The sequence below is a fragment of the Microplitis mediator genome, chromosome 7, assembly GCF_029852145.1.
Source record: "Microplitis mediator isolate UGA2020A chromosome 7, iyMicMedi2.1, whole genome shotgun sequence".
NCBI lineage: Eukaryota > Metazoa > Arthropoda > Insecta > Hymenoptera > Braconidae > Microplitis > Microplitis mediator.
In genome coordinates, this window is record NC_079975.1 from 4,092,367 (window position 1) to 4,108,323 (window position 15,957).

The 15,957-nt window shown below is 28.4% G+C and overlaps 1 protein-coding gene across 9 annotated transcripts in view; it reads right to left on the reverse strand.

The window, feature by feature from the left end:
* The window catches only part of LOC130672087 (zwei Ig domain protein zig-8-like), a 109,531-nt gene that overhangs the window by 22,608 nt on the left and 70,966 nt on the right, over positions 1-15,957 (reverse strand). For 8 of the 9 annotated variants that reach the window (XM_057476356.1, XM_057476357.1, XM_057476358.1 and 5 more), the window contains one exon: positions 9,066-9,376. The exons of the other annotated variant lie outside the window; for it this stretch is intronic. In XM_057476356.1, coding sequence (XP_057332339.1) covers positions 9,246-9,376 — 131 coding nt within the window. In that variant the 3' untranslated portion in view covers positions 9,066-9,245. Of the gene's footprint in view, positions 1-9,065; positions 9,377-15,957 lie in introns of those variants that run through there. 9 annotated transcript variants of the gene reach the window in all.

The following is a 15,957-nucleotide window of genomic DNA, read 5'->3' on the forward strand; positions in this document are numbered from 1 at the left end:
TTTCAAGCCTAAAAAGTACTTAGTTGAAAATTTGTTTTACTCTTTAATGTTTCCAAATTTCTGAAGATGATCAAATCAAAGTTCAGAATTGTCTCGAATTTCGAAGTTCACGGCTATCAACTTTTCTGGAACATTTTCAGAACAAATTTTTCTTTACACCCCAGACAATTTGCCTTCGATTCATCTTTCAGAATAAAAATCGTTTTTGGAAAATGTACTTACGGAGCAAAATTATCCTAAAGTAGTTTGTCTTCGGTGTGAAACCCTGATTTTTTTTCTAATTTGAAAATTTATAAAATGCCGCGTGAAAAATTGTTTATCGTTTTTTTTTTTAATAAATAAATTATTACTAACTTCCAATTAATGTCCTCGACGACTAATTACTTAAAAAAATAATTATAGGGAATATTTTAAAATTATTTTCCAAGCATAAAATAACAATTAATTTGTTTTCGCGTCATAAAAGATTGATTTTTCCAATTAACTCAAAAATTAAAAAGAAATAAAACGATTGGGTCATTGATTAATAAAATGAATTATAACGGATGTATAATTTGTTTAACGTGAGTTATTTTACATTCGCTGACACAATATATCAAATTAACGAATGGACCTTTTAAAATTTAAATTGAAAAATCATTTTAAAAGTAACAAATAAATTCGAAATCACATGGAATTTATTTGCATAAAAAATATGTGCAGCAGTAGATGAAAATTGTTTTTTTTCCCGTATAGAAAAATATATATATGTATATACATAAACAAAATAATTGATCAACTGGTAATCGACTAATGAATATCCATGAGTTTTATAAAAAGCCCGAATATTATTTATATTTTTTCATTAGCAGTATTATTGTTATTATAACTGTTTTAAATTCTTCCACTCGTGATTCAAATTCACACTCACTCGAAACTTTTCCCGACCTTTATTGCCAGATAAAATATCAGCTGTCCATCGAATCGTGTTTGTCGATATTTTACCGGTTTAATTGTTTTTCGATAGCTCTGAGCTATTTGAGCTTACGCTCGCCCGGCTATTTGTTATGGGAAATTGAATTTCGCTAACAGCCAAGATGGCAACTGACATTATTCATAGTTAAAAAAAAAACAACACTAAAATAAATAAACTAATGTGTTAATTCATCTCAAGTTATTTATTTCTCCATTGGCTTGTGATTCTAATGAATTTATTTATTTGTTTCAATAAATGTTTATATTTATTCCTTTAATTTTTTTTATCATCAGTTTAAAACTCATTATTTGTTGATTTACCTCTATTTTGTTTTTGTTTTCAATCGTACTGGACGTTGTTTATTTCAGGTATATAGGGCGAGCTTGAAAAATAACTCGGATGTCAGATTAATTGAACGCTTAACGATCTATTTTTTTTTTCTATCTAAATAAATGCTGGATATTTGAAAAAGTTTGATAGTCAGTTTTTACAATACGCGATGCGAATTACTAGTAAATAAATATTTGTACGGATGTCTATGGAGTAAAAAATGGCAACAGAATTCGGGAATTTAAATCTGGACTATGGGAAAAAAATTTATTTGAAGTTTATATTCACAAAAGTAAACAAAGTTAATGAACGAGTATCGATTATTATTATTATTATTATTTATTTTATTTATTTAAAGTCGCATCAACCAGACGATCCTTAGCGACTACTATACACAGTTTAATCGTAATATGATCGAAAATTCAACTAGAATAACTGATCTTATAACTTTAAATGTCTTGTAAGTATTTGAAATGCTTGATGATGTCCTTGATGGGTGTTCAGTATTTCTTGTCATTAAGTAGACTTCGTAGATCTGGCAGAAGCTGTAGGTTCCTTTTTTTGGTCTCAAGGTAGGTGCAGTCTGTCAAGACATGTGCGACAGCTACCGTCTCATTACATGCTGGGCAACGGTTGGGTTCAGTTTTGTTCATGATGTGACCATGCGAAAAGGACGTGTGTCCAATCCTGAGTCTCGTATAAATACACTGATCTCGCCTAGAGTTGAGCTGCGGTTCAGACTTCCAGATAGAGGTGCGGATGTTACTTAGTTTGGAGACAGTGGAGGACCATATCGAATTCCATTGATTACTATTTATTTTAATTATTAATGGTCTTATAAATAATAATTTTTTTCATACTATTGTCGAGAACGTAAAAACACGACAGTTTTTATTGAGGACTAGTAGATTAAGTGCATTTTAGTCAGGCGTAATATTTTTTGGTTTAAAATAAAGAAGCTGGGGGTAAAATGGGTCATATATTTTGTTATAAATTTTTTTAGTATTTATTTAACCCCGAAATTACGCGGGGTGACATTTGAACCCAGACGATTTTTAATTAAAATTGATTTTTGAAATTTTCCCGCTCGAATGAAAATATTTTTTTAAAAACTTACTTACGGACAAAATTTATCTCAAAGAAGTCTATCTTTGGTGTGAAACTCTATTTTTTTTTAATTTTGTAAATTTAAAAAATGGCGCGTACTTGAGACAAAATTTGAATTTTAATAAAAACAAAAAAAATCTAAAATGATCAAAGTTGCGGCTTCTTTTTAATGATAACAAATATGTTCTAGAATTTATTGTAAGAGAAATTTCGAAAACTCTCGTAGTGGTAATTTTTTACACTGGGGTCAAAATATTAGCGTATGACACATTTGTTATTTACGCGACAATATTACGCGAATTTCCTTCTATACTAGTAATTAAAAGTTATTAATTAATTTAAAATAATTAATAACTGATGTAGTTTATTAGAAAAAAATTAAAAATATAATTTTGTAGGCAAAGATATTTTTTTATTTACCTAAAATATACTAATGATAATTATTCATTCTAAATGTGTGTTGAATATTTAATAATATATACAATGTATATAATGTATTAATAAATTTAAGCAAACTTGACATTTTCTGTCATTTATAACCAACTGATATGTACCGAAATGCGGATAGCGTAACCTTCGATTCGGTGGGCTGGTTAATAAATTTATTGTCCGGTATAACGACAAATATGTGCCACAAGGGAGTTTCGATGGTGCTCTGATACAGTTTTGCTATTTCATAGTACCTATTCTCTGGCACAGTGACATGCCAACCCTCATTTTCATTCCCTTTTCAACCCTCCCTTTCATATCACAATAAACTCCATCCCGTACTCTGATGTACTTTTACAGCATGTGGGTTCAAATGTAGGCATAATTTCGCTGTTCACTGTTATACAAATTACGATCCTTGTTGATTAATGAGCAACAATTCTGCGTTTAATTTACTGATATTTAATATTAATTTTAGTTACTTCAACTACTTGTCGTCGCAAATGTTTTTGCTATTGTACGTTTAGCTTGATTATTATAATATTGTTCTTACAGTCAATAGATCATTTACAACCGGATTGTTAATCACTTTCCATAGACATTATTTATTATCATTATTTCGAGTGAATACGGAGTGGATGATTTTTTATTTATTTAATTCCCTCGGGGTGAATTTTACTCCGAAGAGGAGTTTCGAAAAATGTTAATTATAAAAAAAATTACTAATAGATAGTGAAATAATTACGAGCTCCCTCCATATATTCACGCGAAATGATTTTTAAAAATTATAAGCAGCCGATAATAAAACTTTAACAAATATAATTCCACTGGGTCACAAACTGTCATATGGCTGATATCGACCATACCACGAGATAACATTTCATTTGTACCGAAATATAAAACATTCCCATACAAACTTTGTCACTACAGCTATTCAATAATTTAATATTTTTAGTATGTAGGAGAGAGGGGCAGAGTGGGCCCCTTAAGGAAAATAATTATAATTTCGTTAATTTTTTTTACGTGTTTACTTATTTTTAGACCCTTGATACTTATTTTCACTTCATTATGCTGCGTCCATTAAAATTGAAAAATAGAAAATTAGGGGCAAAGTGGGCTCTCCAAAAAATTTCGGATTTGATATTTTTAATTCTTTACACGTGTGGTATTTGCAAATAACTATAAAACAATTGTATTTTAATAATATAAAAGGCATTTTAATAGTCTGCTGCGATATAACTTTAAAACCTAATTTTATTATCTTTAATTTTCTCAATAAATTATATTTAATGAACAGTTTTGGTGGTCTATTTTAGCCCTCATTGTATAAGAAATTTTGATAAGTTCATTATCGGTTTGAATTTATTAGGGTATAAAAAATTTTGAGGGGCTCACTTTGCCCCCATATTTTTTGAAAATTTTAAGGGGCCTACTTTGCCCCCTTCTCCCCTATTATATACATGAAATTATTATTTAGTGAGTTACTAAAACATTTTATAAATTAAAAACATAATATTTTAAGTTTAATTATTAACATCTGAATGAATCATTTATTGAAATAATTATGTTTTTAATTAACAGCTGTTTCTATTAAATATTAATTTATTTAATTATTAAAACTTCGGACCGGAGTGAATGCGAATTCAAATAAAAATTCCCTATTTAAATAAAAAAACTCCTTACGCGGAGTGAATTTTTTTAAACTCCGGAACTCCGAATAACGGAGCGAATTCGTATTGAAATAAAATCCGTATTCACTCCCGATTTTTTACAGTATAAGTGCACTTAAGTGAAAAAAGAAAAACTATATGAATACCGTTAATCTTTTATTTATTTATAGATTTTTTATTTCTTATTTATTATTTTATCGCTTCATCCCTCATGAAGCTTTTACTTGTGCATCTTCAGCATGCGTGGACGTAAGCTATGAATATTTCACAAGATCCATATTAAATGGAGTAGGGTGAGTATAAAAAAAAAAACATATATATATATATAGATTTATAACATCTCGAGAGATTTTTCTAGAAAAATATAAGCAGATATAATATAAGAATACCACAAAAAAACTATAAGCGTACCTGGACACATGCAAAACTAGGTAGTGCCCTGCAAAGCAAACCTAGACCACACTATTATATCTTCTCTACGTCTTATGAATAATATTATGTGTATATTCCAATGTCTCTTGCAGAAGTACAGGGCCGTGAGTCGTTGCTCTTTGCGGTGGTTGTGAGACTGCGCGTGAAATGCATCTATTAACATTTATGCTAACCATTTTATATGCGAGTTTCTCGATGTTACGGAATTTATAAAATGACTAATGGTTTAAAAATTGATTAAAAAAATTGGGGATGTAAATTTCGTTTGATAGATTACTGAGGATACTTTTTAAAATTAATTTATAATGACGTTGTTTGAATTGTTGCTTGTCTTGACATTTATTATTATTCTTGTTACGTTTTTTTTTTTTTATCATCACTAGGGACAAGATTTTTGCCTAATTTTTTAAATCAATAGTTCAAATTTTTGATATTACGGGAAAAATATTGGTCTTATGAAAAAAGTTTTCCAACAAAAGTTGTAAGAAATTTAATTTTATTAAAAAAATGTCTTTTATAATTTTCTTATACGATCAATATTTTGACTGTAATTCAAACATTAAGATTCATAATCAATGATTCAAAATTTTGTTAATTATGAAAATCTTAATTTTTAAATTACGGCTCTACTATTAGTCCTAAGGAAAAATTATAAGAGACATTTTTTTTAGAAAAGTAAATTTCCTACAACTTTTATTTGAAAATTTTTTTCATAAGACCAATATTTTCCTGGTAATATCAAAAATTTCACACCACTAATTATTAATTATTTTTAAATTAACGCGAAAATCCTGGCTATAATCATCACCTTTGAAAAAAATTATTTGAATTTTTTTGAAATATCATTCTTTTAAGTGAACAATTTCATCCTGAAAAGTTGCAGTTACCCAATTTGACTGTACTAATTTATATTGTACTCCTAAGATCGCATTTGAAAGTTGAATTACTGTGAAAATTTCATTCAAATTAACGTTCTGCATAAAGTAACATTTTACTCGACCTTTTTACTACAGTAACCAAAGAAACTTGTTTTTATTCAAAGTTATTGTCGAAAAGTTTCCATTTGTTTTTGCTCGATGCAATGTAATCAGTGATCCCACGCTCTTTACTCTATTTAATTATTGCGAGTAACTATTTTTATTTCTAACAAATAAATGATTCATATAACACCCAATATAAAATTGAGCTAACATATTTTTTTATATAAAAAAAATTTATATGTTAAAATGACTAGAAATTTGTAGTTGCAATTTTTATTAAAAATTGATATATGACAATGAAAAAATATTCTACATGACACATTGACAACTTCGCAACTCACTTTTCACTTCTGTCATTCACTGATGAGTATAAAAATTTTTTATACTATTTGTGACGTTTATTCCGTATATTGACTGTCACTTAAATTCTTCCGATGTCAGTTGCTATTATTAAAAATTTATCATAAATAATAATAACAATAATATTTATAAGTCGAAAAATGTCAAAGTTAAAATATAAAACTTTAAAGGGGGTAATCCGGTTAATGGATTTCGATGGCGATTTTTTACTACCCTTTTTATATAGACTCAAAGATTTTTTCAAAATGTTAGCAGAGTCAAAGCATTAGAAGTCATATTTCAAGTGTTTTTTTGACAACATGCATAGGAAATGATGGGTTAAGGGTTGTTATGGGGGTGATTCAGTGAATGAGATTTCATAGTGATTTTTTAGTGCCTTTTTTTATAGATTCAAAGATTCTGTGGAAATTTCAGGGGGATCAAAACATTAGAAATCATATTTCAAGTATTTTTTGCACGTTATGTATAGGCAAAGATGCGTTAAGGGTTGTTATGGGGGTTATCCAGCCAATTGATCTCGATAATGATTTTTTACTACCCTTTTTAAATAGATCCAATGACATTGTGAAAATTTCAGCGGGGTTAAAGCATTAGAAGTCATATTTCAAGTGTTTTTTTGACGACATGCATAGGTAAGGATAAATTAAGGGTAGTTATGAGGTCGATTCAGTGAATGGGATTTGATGGTGATTTTTTTCTAGGCTTTTTACGTAGATTCAAAGATTTTGTGAAAATTTCAGCGAAGTCGAAGCATAAGAAGTCATATTTCAAGTGTTTTTTTGACGGTATGCATAAGTAAGGCTGGGTTAAGGGTTGTTATGGGGGTGATCCGACAAATGAATATGGATAGTTATTTTTCTCTACTCCTTTTATATCAATCTAAACAATTTCTGAAAATTTCAGCGAAGTCGAAGCATAAGAAGTCATATTTCAAGTGTTTTTTTGACGACATGCATAGGTAAGGATAAATTAAGGATAGTTATGAGGTCGATTTAGTGAATGGGATTTGATGGTGATTTTTTCCTAGGCTTTTTATATAGATTCAAAGATTTTGTGAAAATTTCAGCGAAGTCGAAGCATAAGAAGTCATATTTTAAGTGTTTTCTTGACGATATGCATAAGTAAGACTGGGTTAAGGGTTGTTATGGGGGTGATCCGGCAAATGAATATGGATAGTTATTTTTCTCTACTCCTTTTATATCAATCTAAACAATTTCTGAAAATTTCAGCGAAGTCGAAGCATAAGAAGTCATATTTCAAGTGTTTTTTTGACGACATGCATAGGTAAGGATAAATTAAGGATAGTTATGAGGTCGATTTAGTGAATGGGATTTGATGGTGATTTTTTCCTAGGCTTTTTATATAGATTCAAAGATTTTGTGAAAATTTCAGCGAAGTCGAAGCATAAGAAGTCATATTTTAAGTGTTTTCTTGACGATATGCATAAGTAAGACTGGGTTAAGGTTTGTTATGGGGGTGATCCGGCAAATGAATATGGATAGTGATTTTTTTCTACTCCTTTTATATCAATCTAAAGAATTTGTGAAAATTTCAGCGAAGTCGAAGCATAAGAAGTCATATTTCAAGTGTTTTTTTGACGATATGCATAAGTAAGGCTGGGTTAAGGGTTGTTATGGGGGTGATCCGGCAAATGAATATGAATAGTGATTTTTCTCTACTCGTTTTATATCAATCTAAAGAATTTGTGAAAATTTTAGCGAAGTCGAAGCATAAGAAGTCATATTTCAAGTGTTTTTTTGACGGTATGTCTAAGTAAGGCTGGGTTAAGGGCGGTTATGGGGGTGATCTAGTGAATGGATTTCGATATTGATTTTTTCCTACTCTTTTTATATAGATTCAAAAATATTTTGAAAATTTCAGCGGAATTAAAGCATTAGAAGTTATATTTCAAGTATTTTTTCTTTACAATATATATAAGTAAAGATGGGTTGTAGTAAAGAATAAAATTTGAACATCTAAATTGATTCAAAAGTCTTGTCGAAAAAATACATATTAAAGGCGATGAATGTAAGCCAATAACACGACTTAAAACAATTCAAATTTAATTTTTAAAATTAAATACAAGGCGGAAGAATATACAATCTATCAAGCTGGAAGTTATCGAATTATATTTTTAATCAATCTTCTCCAATTATTTTCATATAGAGTTAAAGCGTTGAGTAAATTTTTACCCAATCAATCAACAATTTTTTCACTCTATAATTCAATAAGATTATTATTGATCCCACTGAAAATATTAATCAACAAGTTTTATAATTAAGTAACTTATTTTTTGCGTTATAAGTCAAACAAAATATAATAACATTTTAAATTATAAAAAAATATTTGTTACTTTCCCTCTATAAGTAATATTTTATGAGTAAATAATAATTTAATCCTTTGATGGTCTTTACAACTCCTGTCTAATTATCATTACTATTAAACCCATAAAATTTTCTTTGATGAGTAAAAGTTAAATGAAAAATATTTAAGTAATTTTAAATTGAGATAAAGGTTACATTAAATTAAAACTTTTTATTTCCTACTTCAGTTTCCTTATTCACCATTCAAGTTCTTCATCACCTTCACTCTCATAGTCATGACTCATGATTAATAACCCACTTCAGTTTGTAAAATAAATCCCTCAACTAAAATCATAATTTATTTTTATTATTTTTTCTTTTTTTTTTCTCTAAATCACAATTATTCACTACATAAATGACCTAATAAAAGGTAGTAAAAAAAATTAATGTCACAACATTATTTTCATTTGATTTTTTTTTTTTTTTGTAAATTCTCGTTTATTATTTTTTAAATTACACAACACATATACAAATAAACTGAGACTACTGTCTTGAGGTAATTATTTAATATTATAAAAAAATACATATAATTATTGCTATGTAAATAAATACTGTATAATACTTAAAAAAAAAATTTTTGTCTATTTTTTGTCAGCGTGATTTATTGTCGTAGAATAAATCATCTGAGGATAGAGATGATTATTGATAAAACTATGTGACAATTAATTTTACTCATGAATAATGACAGTGATGATGATGATGATGTTGGTGTATAGCTTGCATCGCGTTGCATTGCTTCAGTACGTTCACCTGGAACAGAAACCACTGGCATTATTAATTTGTGGAAAATTTAAGCTACTGTTAAAAATCGGGAGTGAATACGGATTTTATTTCAATACGAATTCGCTCCGTTACTCGGAGTTCCGGAGTTTAAAAAAAAATCGCGTAAGGAGTGAATAGGAATTTTTTATGGGGGAGTGATTTCGGAGTGACGCGGATTTTATTTAAATCCGTATTCACTCCGGTCTAGAGTTTTAATACTTGAATAAATTGATATTTAATAGAAACAGCTGTTAATTAGGAGCATATTTATTTTAATTAATAATTCATTCAGATGTTAATAATTAAACTTAAAATATTATTTTTTTAATTTATAAAATGTTTTAATAACTCACTAAATTATAATTTCATATATAGGGGAGAGGGAGGCAGAGTCGGCCTTTTAAGGAAAATAATTATAATATCATTCATTTTTTTACGCGTTTACTTATTTTTAGACCCTTGATACTTATTCTCACTTCATTATGCTGCGTCCATTAAATTTGAAAAATCGAAAATTAGGGGCAAAGTCGGCCCTCCAAAAATTTCGGATTTGATATTTTTTATCTTTTACATTTACCGTAAACTACGAGGTAGGGCATTTGTTAGTTAAAAATTTTGTAAACAAACTAAGACGTTATTTCAAATTATTATCTCAGTTAAATCAAAACCTAAATTATTAAAATAATGAATTGAAATTGAATCGATTAATATTAAAATAAACAGTTTATATCAATAATGTATATCATTAATTTTTGTACTGTATATTATTAAGAAAAAATGTAATTTTGTATTTGCCATTCGGCCATTATCACCTTGGCATAAATAAAAATATCTATCTATCTATCTATCTACCTTTTACACGTGTGATATTTGCAAATAACTATAAAACAATTGTATTTTAATAATATAAAAGTCATTTTAATAGTCTGCTGTGATATAACTTTAAAACCTTATTTCATTATCTTTAACTTTCTTGATAAATTATATTTAATGAACAGTTTTGGTGGTCTATTTTACCCTCATTATATAAGAAATTTTGATAAGCTTATTATCCGTCCGAATTTATTGGCGTATAGAAAATTTTAAGGGGCCCATTTTGTCCCCATATTTTTTGAAGTTTTGAAAATTTTAAGGAGCCTACTTTGCCCCCTTTTCTTCTATAATACATAATGAAAATTATTAAATTATTGAATAGCTGTAGTGACATAGTTTGTATGGGAATATTTTATATTTCGGTACAATATGAAATGTTATCTCGTGGTATGGTTGATGTCAGTCATATGACAGTTTGTGACCCAGTGGAATTATATTTGCTCAAGTTTTATTATCAGCCGCTTATAATTTTGCACGACTCATAATGCGAAGCATTAGGGAGTGCTTTACGATCGAAAATTTTTATTCGCCTCCTTTCTACAACTATTTCTGTTATTATCGTCTTATTAGTGAACAGAAACATCTCACATGATGCACCAATTTACAGACAATGTAATAAAGATTATTTCTGCGATTTTCAAAAACAAATTCAGTGCAATAGAAACGAGAAAATCATTAAAATAAACTAAAATATTTTCCCGTCAAGCAGTAAAAAAATTTTGTAGCTTGAAAACACAATATCTCGAAAAAGAATCCATAATTTAACTCCATTTTTTTTTTAAATGACTCGTTTTGCCCTAGAAGGATTTGCTTTCGAAAATGGCTATCTAACTTTGTGTTATGCAATTGTAGTTAATAAAAAATTAAATCGCATTTTCTTTAATTTTAGCCTAAAAAATATGTGTGGACATTTGTCTTAACAAGTGCGCATGCGTGGTATTTTTTTCTAATACCATCACCCAGTGTGCCTACGCCATACTTTTAACCGATTCATTTGGCGCGGGTATTTCGAAAATAAAAATATAAAAAATTGAGATTAGACGAATAAATAAATAAATAAAAATAATAAATAAACAAGTGAAAAATAAAAATAGAAAAAAAAAAGTAGAATTTTTCACAGATCGTACGGCGAAAAATTTCGGAATTTTTTACGTTTGAAATTTATTATTTTTTTTTTTTTATTTTAAATAAAATTATTTTTTTTATCATTTTTATATAAATAAATAACATTTGTCCTTCAAAATTTATTTATTTTAATTTTTTTTATTTTGCCTGCGACATTACCCTTTCGGAATATTTTAATGTTTACGATCAAATAAGCATTATGAGTCGTGCACTTTTGGATTTTCCAAACTTTTTTAAAAATCATTTCGCGTGAATATATGGACAGGGAGCTCGTAATTATTTCCGTACTCAATATAAATGTCAACATATCAAAAACCCAAGCTCACTATCTATTAGTAATTTTTTTTATAATTAATATTTTTATTAAACTCCCCTTCGGAGTGAAATTCAAGTCCCTTTGGCTACAAATCCAATTTAAAAAATAATGTCACCTTCTTTGATTAAAAATTGATCATTATATATATGGAATAAGTATGTGAAGTAATATTTCCTCTAATAAAATTTTACTAAATACAATATATCTAATTACTTGACCTTACGTCTGATATTTACTATTGTCTTAATGTTCCAACTATAAAATTATTCATAGATCTGACCTATTTGTACATCCGTAATTCAAAATTTTGAAGAAGCTACTATATATGTATGTATTTACTTAACCCAATAAAATGATAAAAGAAACGGCTAACGAAGGAACAAAAAAAAAATAATAATAATAAGGAGAAAAAAAGAGCGAGTCAAGTGGGATAGAGGTACAGCTAAACTGCTGAAGATAAAGTTAAAAAGGTTGATGGTATGTTTGTATATTGTATAGATATATATATAAGAATAAGGATAAGAATAAGTATAGTTTGAAAGGAGGTTAAAGTTGCTCAGTTGAGCATTGTGTATACCTTACAATTGTATGTGCTAGGTACGATAGAATTTGTTGGTTGCTGATCGAAAGTATCTGCAAGCCCTGCGGGACAATGGACGAAATTGAGGAAAATAAATAGGGAGTTGAAACGAAGAATTGCAAACCTTTTTACTTTTGTAAATACACATACATCCCTATATATATTTCAATAAAAAATAAAGAAAAATTGTTAAATCAACTTTTCATTTTTATTGCTGCCTCAAAAAAAATATTTTTCTATCTACAGTAAAAAGTCGGGAGTGAATTCGAAGTGATTACGGATTTTATTTAAATTCGAATTCACTCCGTCACTCGTAGTTTCGGAGTTTTTTTAAAAAATCACTTTACATACACTTTAAAAAACGACTCAATTTAACACAGCGCGGTGTTAACCCTGGTTAAAAATATTGATTGAAAAGAATTGAGAAGCGGTCACTCCATGCAAACTGTATATCTATATATACAAACAAAAGAATTGAAATTATTAAAAAGAATCCAAATTTCATCATTTTCAATTCATTTCAATTAATATTTTTAAACAGGGAAAATAAAATAACACTGGTTTAGGCGGTGTAATTTGGCGGTATAAATTAGAAAAACAAAAAATGTATTGCATATATAAAAAAATATAAAAATTTAATGAATATTATCTGGAGGAAATTTCAATTTTGCTATGTACTTATTTAAATAATTATTTATGCTATATGTAATTTATTTAAAAATTACACAATTTTACGCCCGCCATTAATTAATAAAACCACTAATTAACTGTAGTGATCGAGTCAGTAAAAATATTCACAAAGTTAAATATTTTAACACCGGGAAATTTTTTTAACACCGGTAAAAAATATTTATACCTTCGGCGGTATTATTTTAACACCGCTTTCGGTGTCGAAATTTAACACCGAAAATTTTAACACCTACACCGCCTGGACTTACCCCGTTTTCTTTACAGTATTCGGAGTAAATATTAAAGAGTTTGTCTTTTCAGCGAAGTGATTTCGGAGTCATATAGATTTTATTTAAATCCGCATTCACTCCGGTTCGGAGTTTTAACATAAAAATCAACTCCTTTCTGAGTAAATTTCACTCCAAGGGGATTAAATAAATAAACAGTCATCCATTCCGCATTAACTCTGCAATTTTTTACAGTGTGTCTGTTAAATTCTCAATGACGATCAGTAAATCATATTGCACTTGAATATATATGTATTATTTAAATAATTATACTTTTTATTGTTTATACAACATCGGTTTTGATAATTACACAACTGACTTATATATCATGGAAACAAGTGTGTGTGTGTGTGTGTGTGTACATGTGCCTACGAGTGTCGATAAATTAGAATGTTGTCGGATGTTGCAATTGATACTTTAATATTCCAACAGTATCGATTGTTGAATTAAAAAAAAAAAAATAATAATAATAATAATAATAATAATAATAATTATTATTATTAAATAAAATTATAATTTATTCGTACTCCAGTCGCAATAAAAAAAAGTCGTTTCTGACTCAATAGTACGATAGCATTTATTTTGTCGATTGTTGTTATTATTTAATATTTATTGCATGCAAGATCATTTTATTATCAACAATTTAAAACTCTTTTAACTGGAATATATATGCGACAATCAAGAATGTGTCTAGTCTGTGGAATAAATATCATGTCTCTGCAGTGAAGAAAACTTTTCGGTCGTTGTTGCCAACGCGTTTTCGCTACTCGGTACTACTGTAGACTACTATACTCCTCTAGTATATAATGGCCTCATGCCCAAAACAAATTGCTAGAGTAAGAAAGGATATGTTATAAAGTGAGAAAGGCATAACATAATAAATGGAGGAGTATAACAGAGAATGGAATTTAGGGTAAAGGTTAAAGGGAATGAAAAAATTGGGGTAAAGAATATATGGAGGATGAAAGTGGGCTTTTGAGTATGCCCGTGAAATTATATTGTAATGGAGATAACATCGATAAAAGTCTTTTAAATAATATTTTAATATTTTATTTAACAATAAATTTTATCTTCGTAATTATTATTAACTTCTTATCTCGAAAGTTAATTTTTTAAAAATGTTATTCAAAAAAGCGAATAAACTTTTGTTGTTTTCTTATTATCATGAGGCACATTAATTAAATTTAATTATCAAATTATCTTTAGATCTCACATTAAGAAAAGGGATCTATAAAAAATAATGTTAAGATGACAGGAGAGAAGCTGAGGACTTAAATATAAAAAAATGTCTGGAGATATAAGAAGACAGGGAGGTAAAAATAAAAAAATGAGAGAAAGTAGATATGTACGCTGTATAACTTTTGATATATGCATGACGTTATTTACGATTGCATAAGAATTAGCTTCAACGGCAGAGCAAATCCGGAGGTAAATAAAAAAAAATAAATAAAAAGATGGATGTGTCGGAGTGAGATGGAGAAGCCTAAAATTTTTCGATAAAATTGTTAAATTTTGTTTTATATTCGATTATTCAAATTGGAATAATGTTGAGTTCGATGGGATAAGAGTTTTTATTCAATTTATAAAAAAGTTTTGGGTTAAAATGAAATAAAAACTTTTAGAGCTTGTAGTGTGACCATAAAGTATTTTTATTACATTTATATTTTTGTAATTTTTTTTTTTTAATTTCGCAGTCAAGACGTAAATTTTTTTTCCTTTGGGAATGTAGAGCTCGAATCTACTTACGCTCATGTAGATTTTCATATATCGTGGTTTGAAAATTTTTTCGGTCTCGAAATTCGGAATTTTGACAGTTTGATAACTTGTTTTTTTTTACTTTTCGCTATGAAAATTGAAAATTTTCAAAAAAAAGGAAGTTATTGATTTCGGTCTGATTTTCAAAAATCGAGTTTTCATTAGACCTCTCTAACCATCAATTGGTGAAAATAAGCGAATATTCAGTAATTCAAAGTGAAAATCGAACCACTAATTTCCAAAAGTGGTTCGATTGGTACTCGAAATCAGTGAATATTCCCTTATTTTACTTATTCACGTTTAGAGAGCAACGTTTTGAAGTCTTAGGAATCTATTCTGACTATTTCCGGATGAACGCACTTGGCGGCAATTGAAAGGGACCATCAAGACTTAGAGCTGATTAGATTTTGAGCGGAATCGGGCAAGTAGTGTACGAGTTATACGAAAAAACCCGAAAATAAAAATTTCTTATTTTGATTTTTCGTACAACTCGTAAACTACTCGACCGATTTGCTTCAAAATGTATGCAGTTTTAAGTCTTGATGAGCCCTTTTGATTCCCGCCAATCGCATTCAAATCAGTTAATTCGTTCCAAAGATATTGTATGAACAAAATTAATTTTTTTTTGGCTAAATAACAAAATAACCGTTTTTTGACCTCGAACAACTCAAAGATTTTAAAATAATGACGATTTTAAACAGCAGGAAGTTTTTGGGATGACCCAGGGTGAGTTTATTTTTAGATTTTTTTTTGTGCTGGTCGAGGTAAGCCCGCATAGATCTAAGTGATTAGAAAATTAATTTGATGGGAGTCTTAGAATGTGGGATTTATCTCCGCAAATTCAAATTATTTTTCTAAAAAAAGTTCAGACAATAGTGAAAAGTATTAAAAAACTTTTAGTGTGCGGTATTTAAACGGGGACAGTAAATTTTTGTTTGCAATATACATTAATGCTTTTAAAACC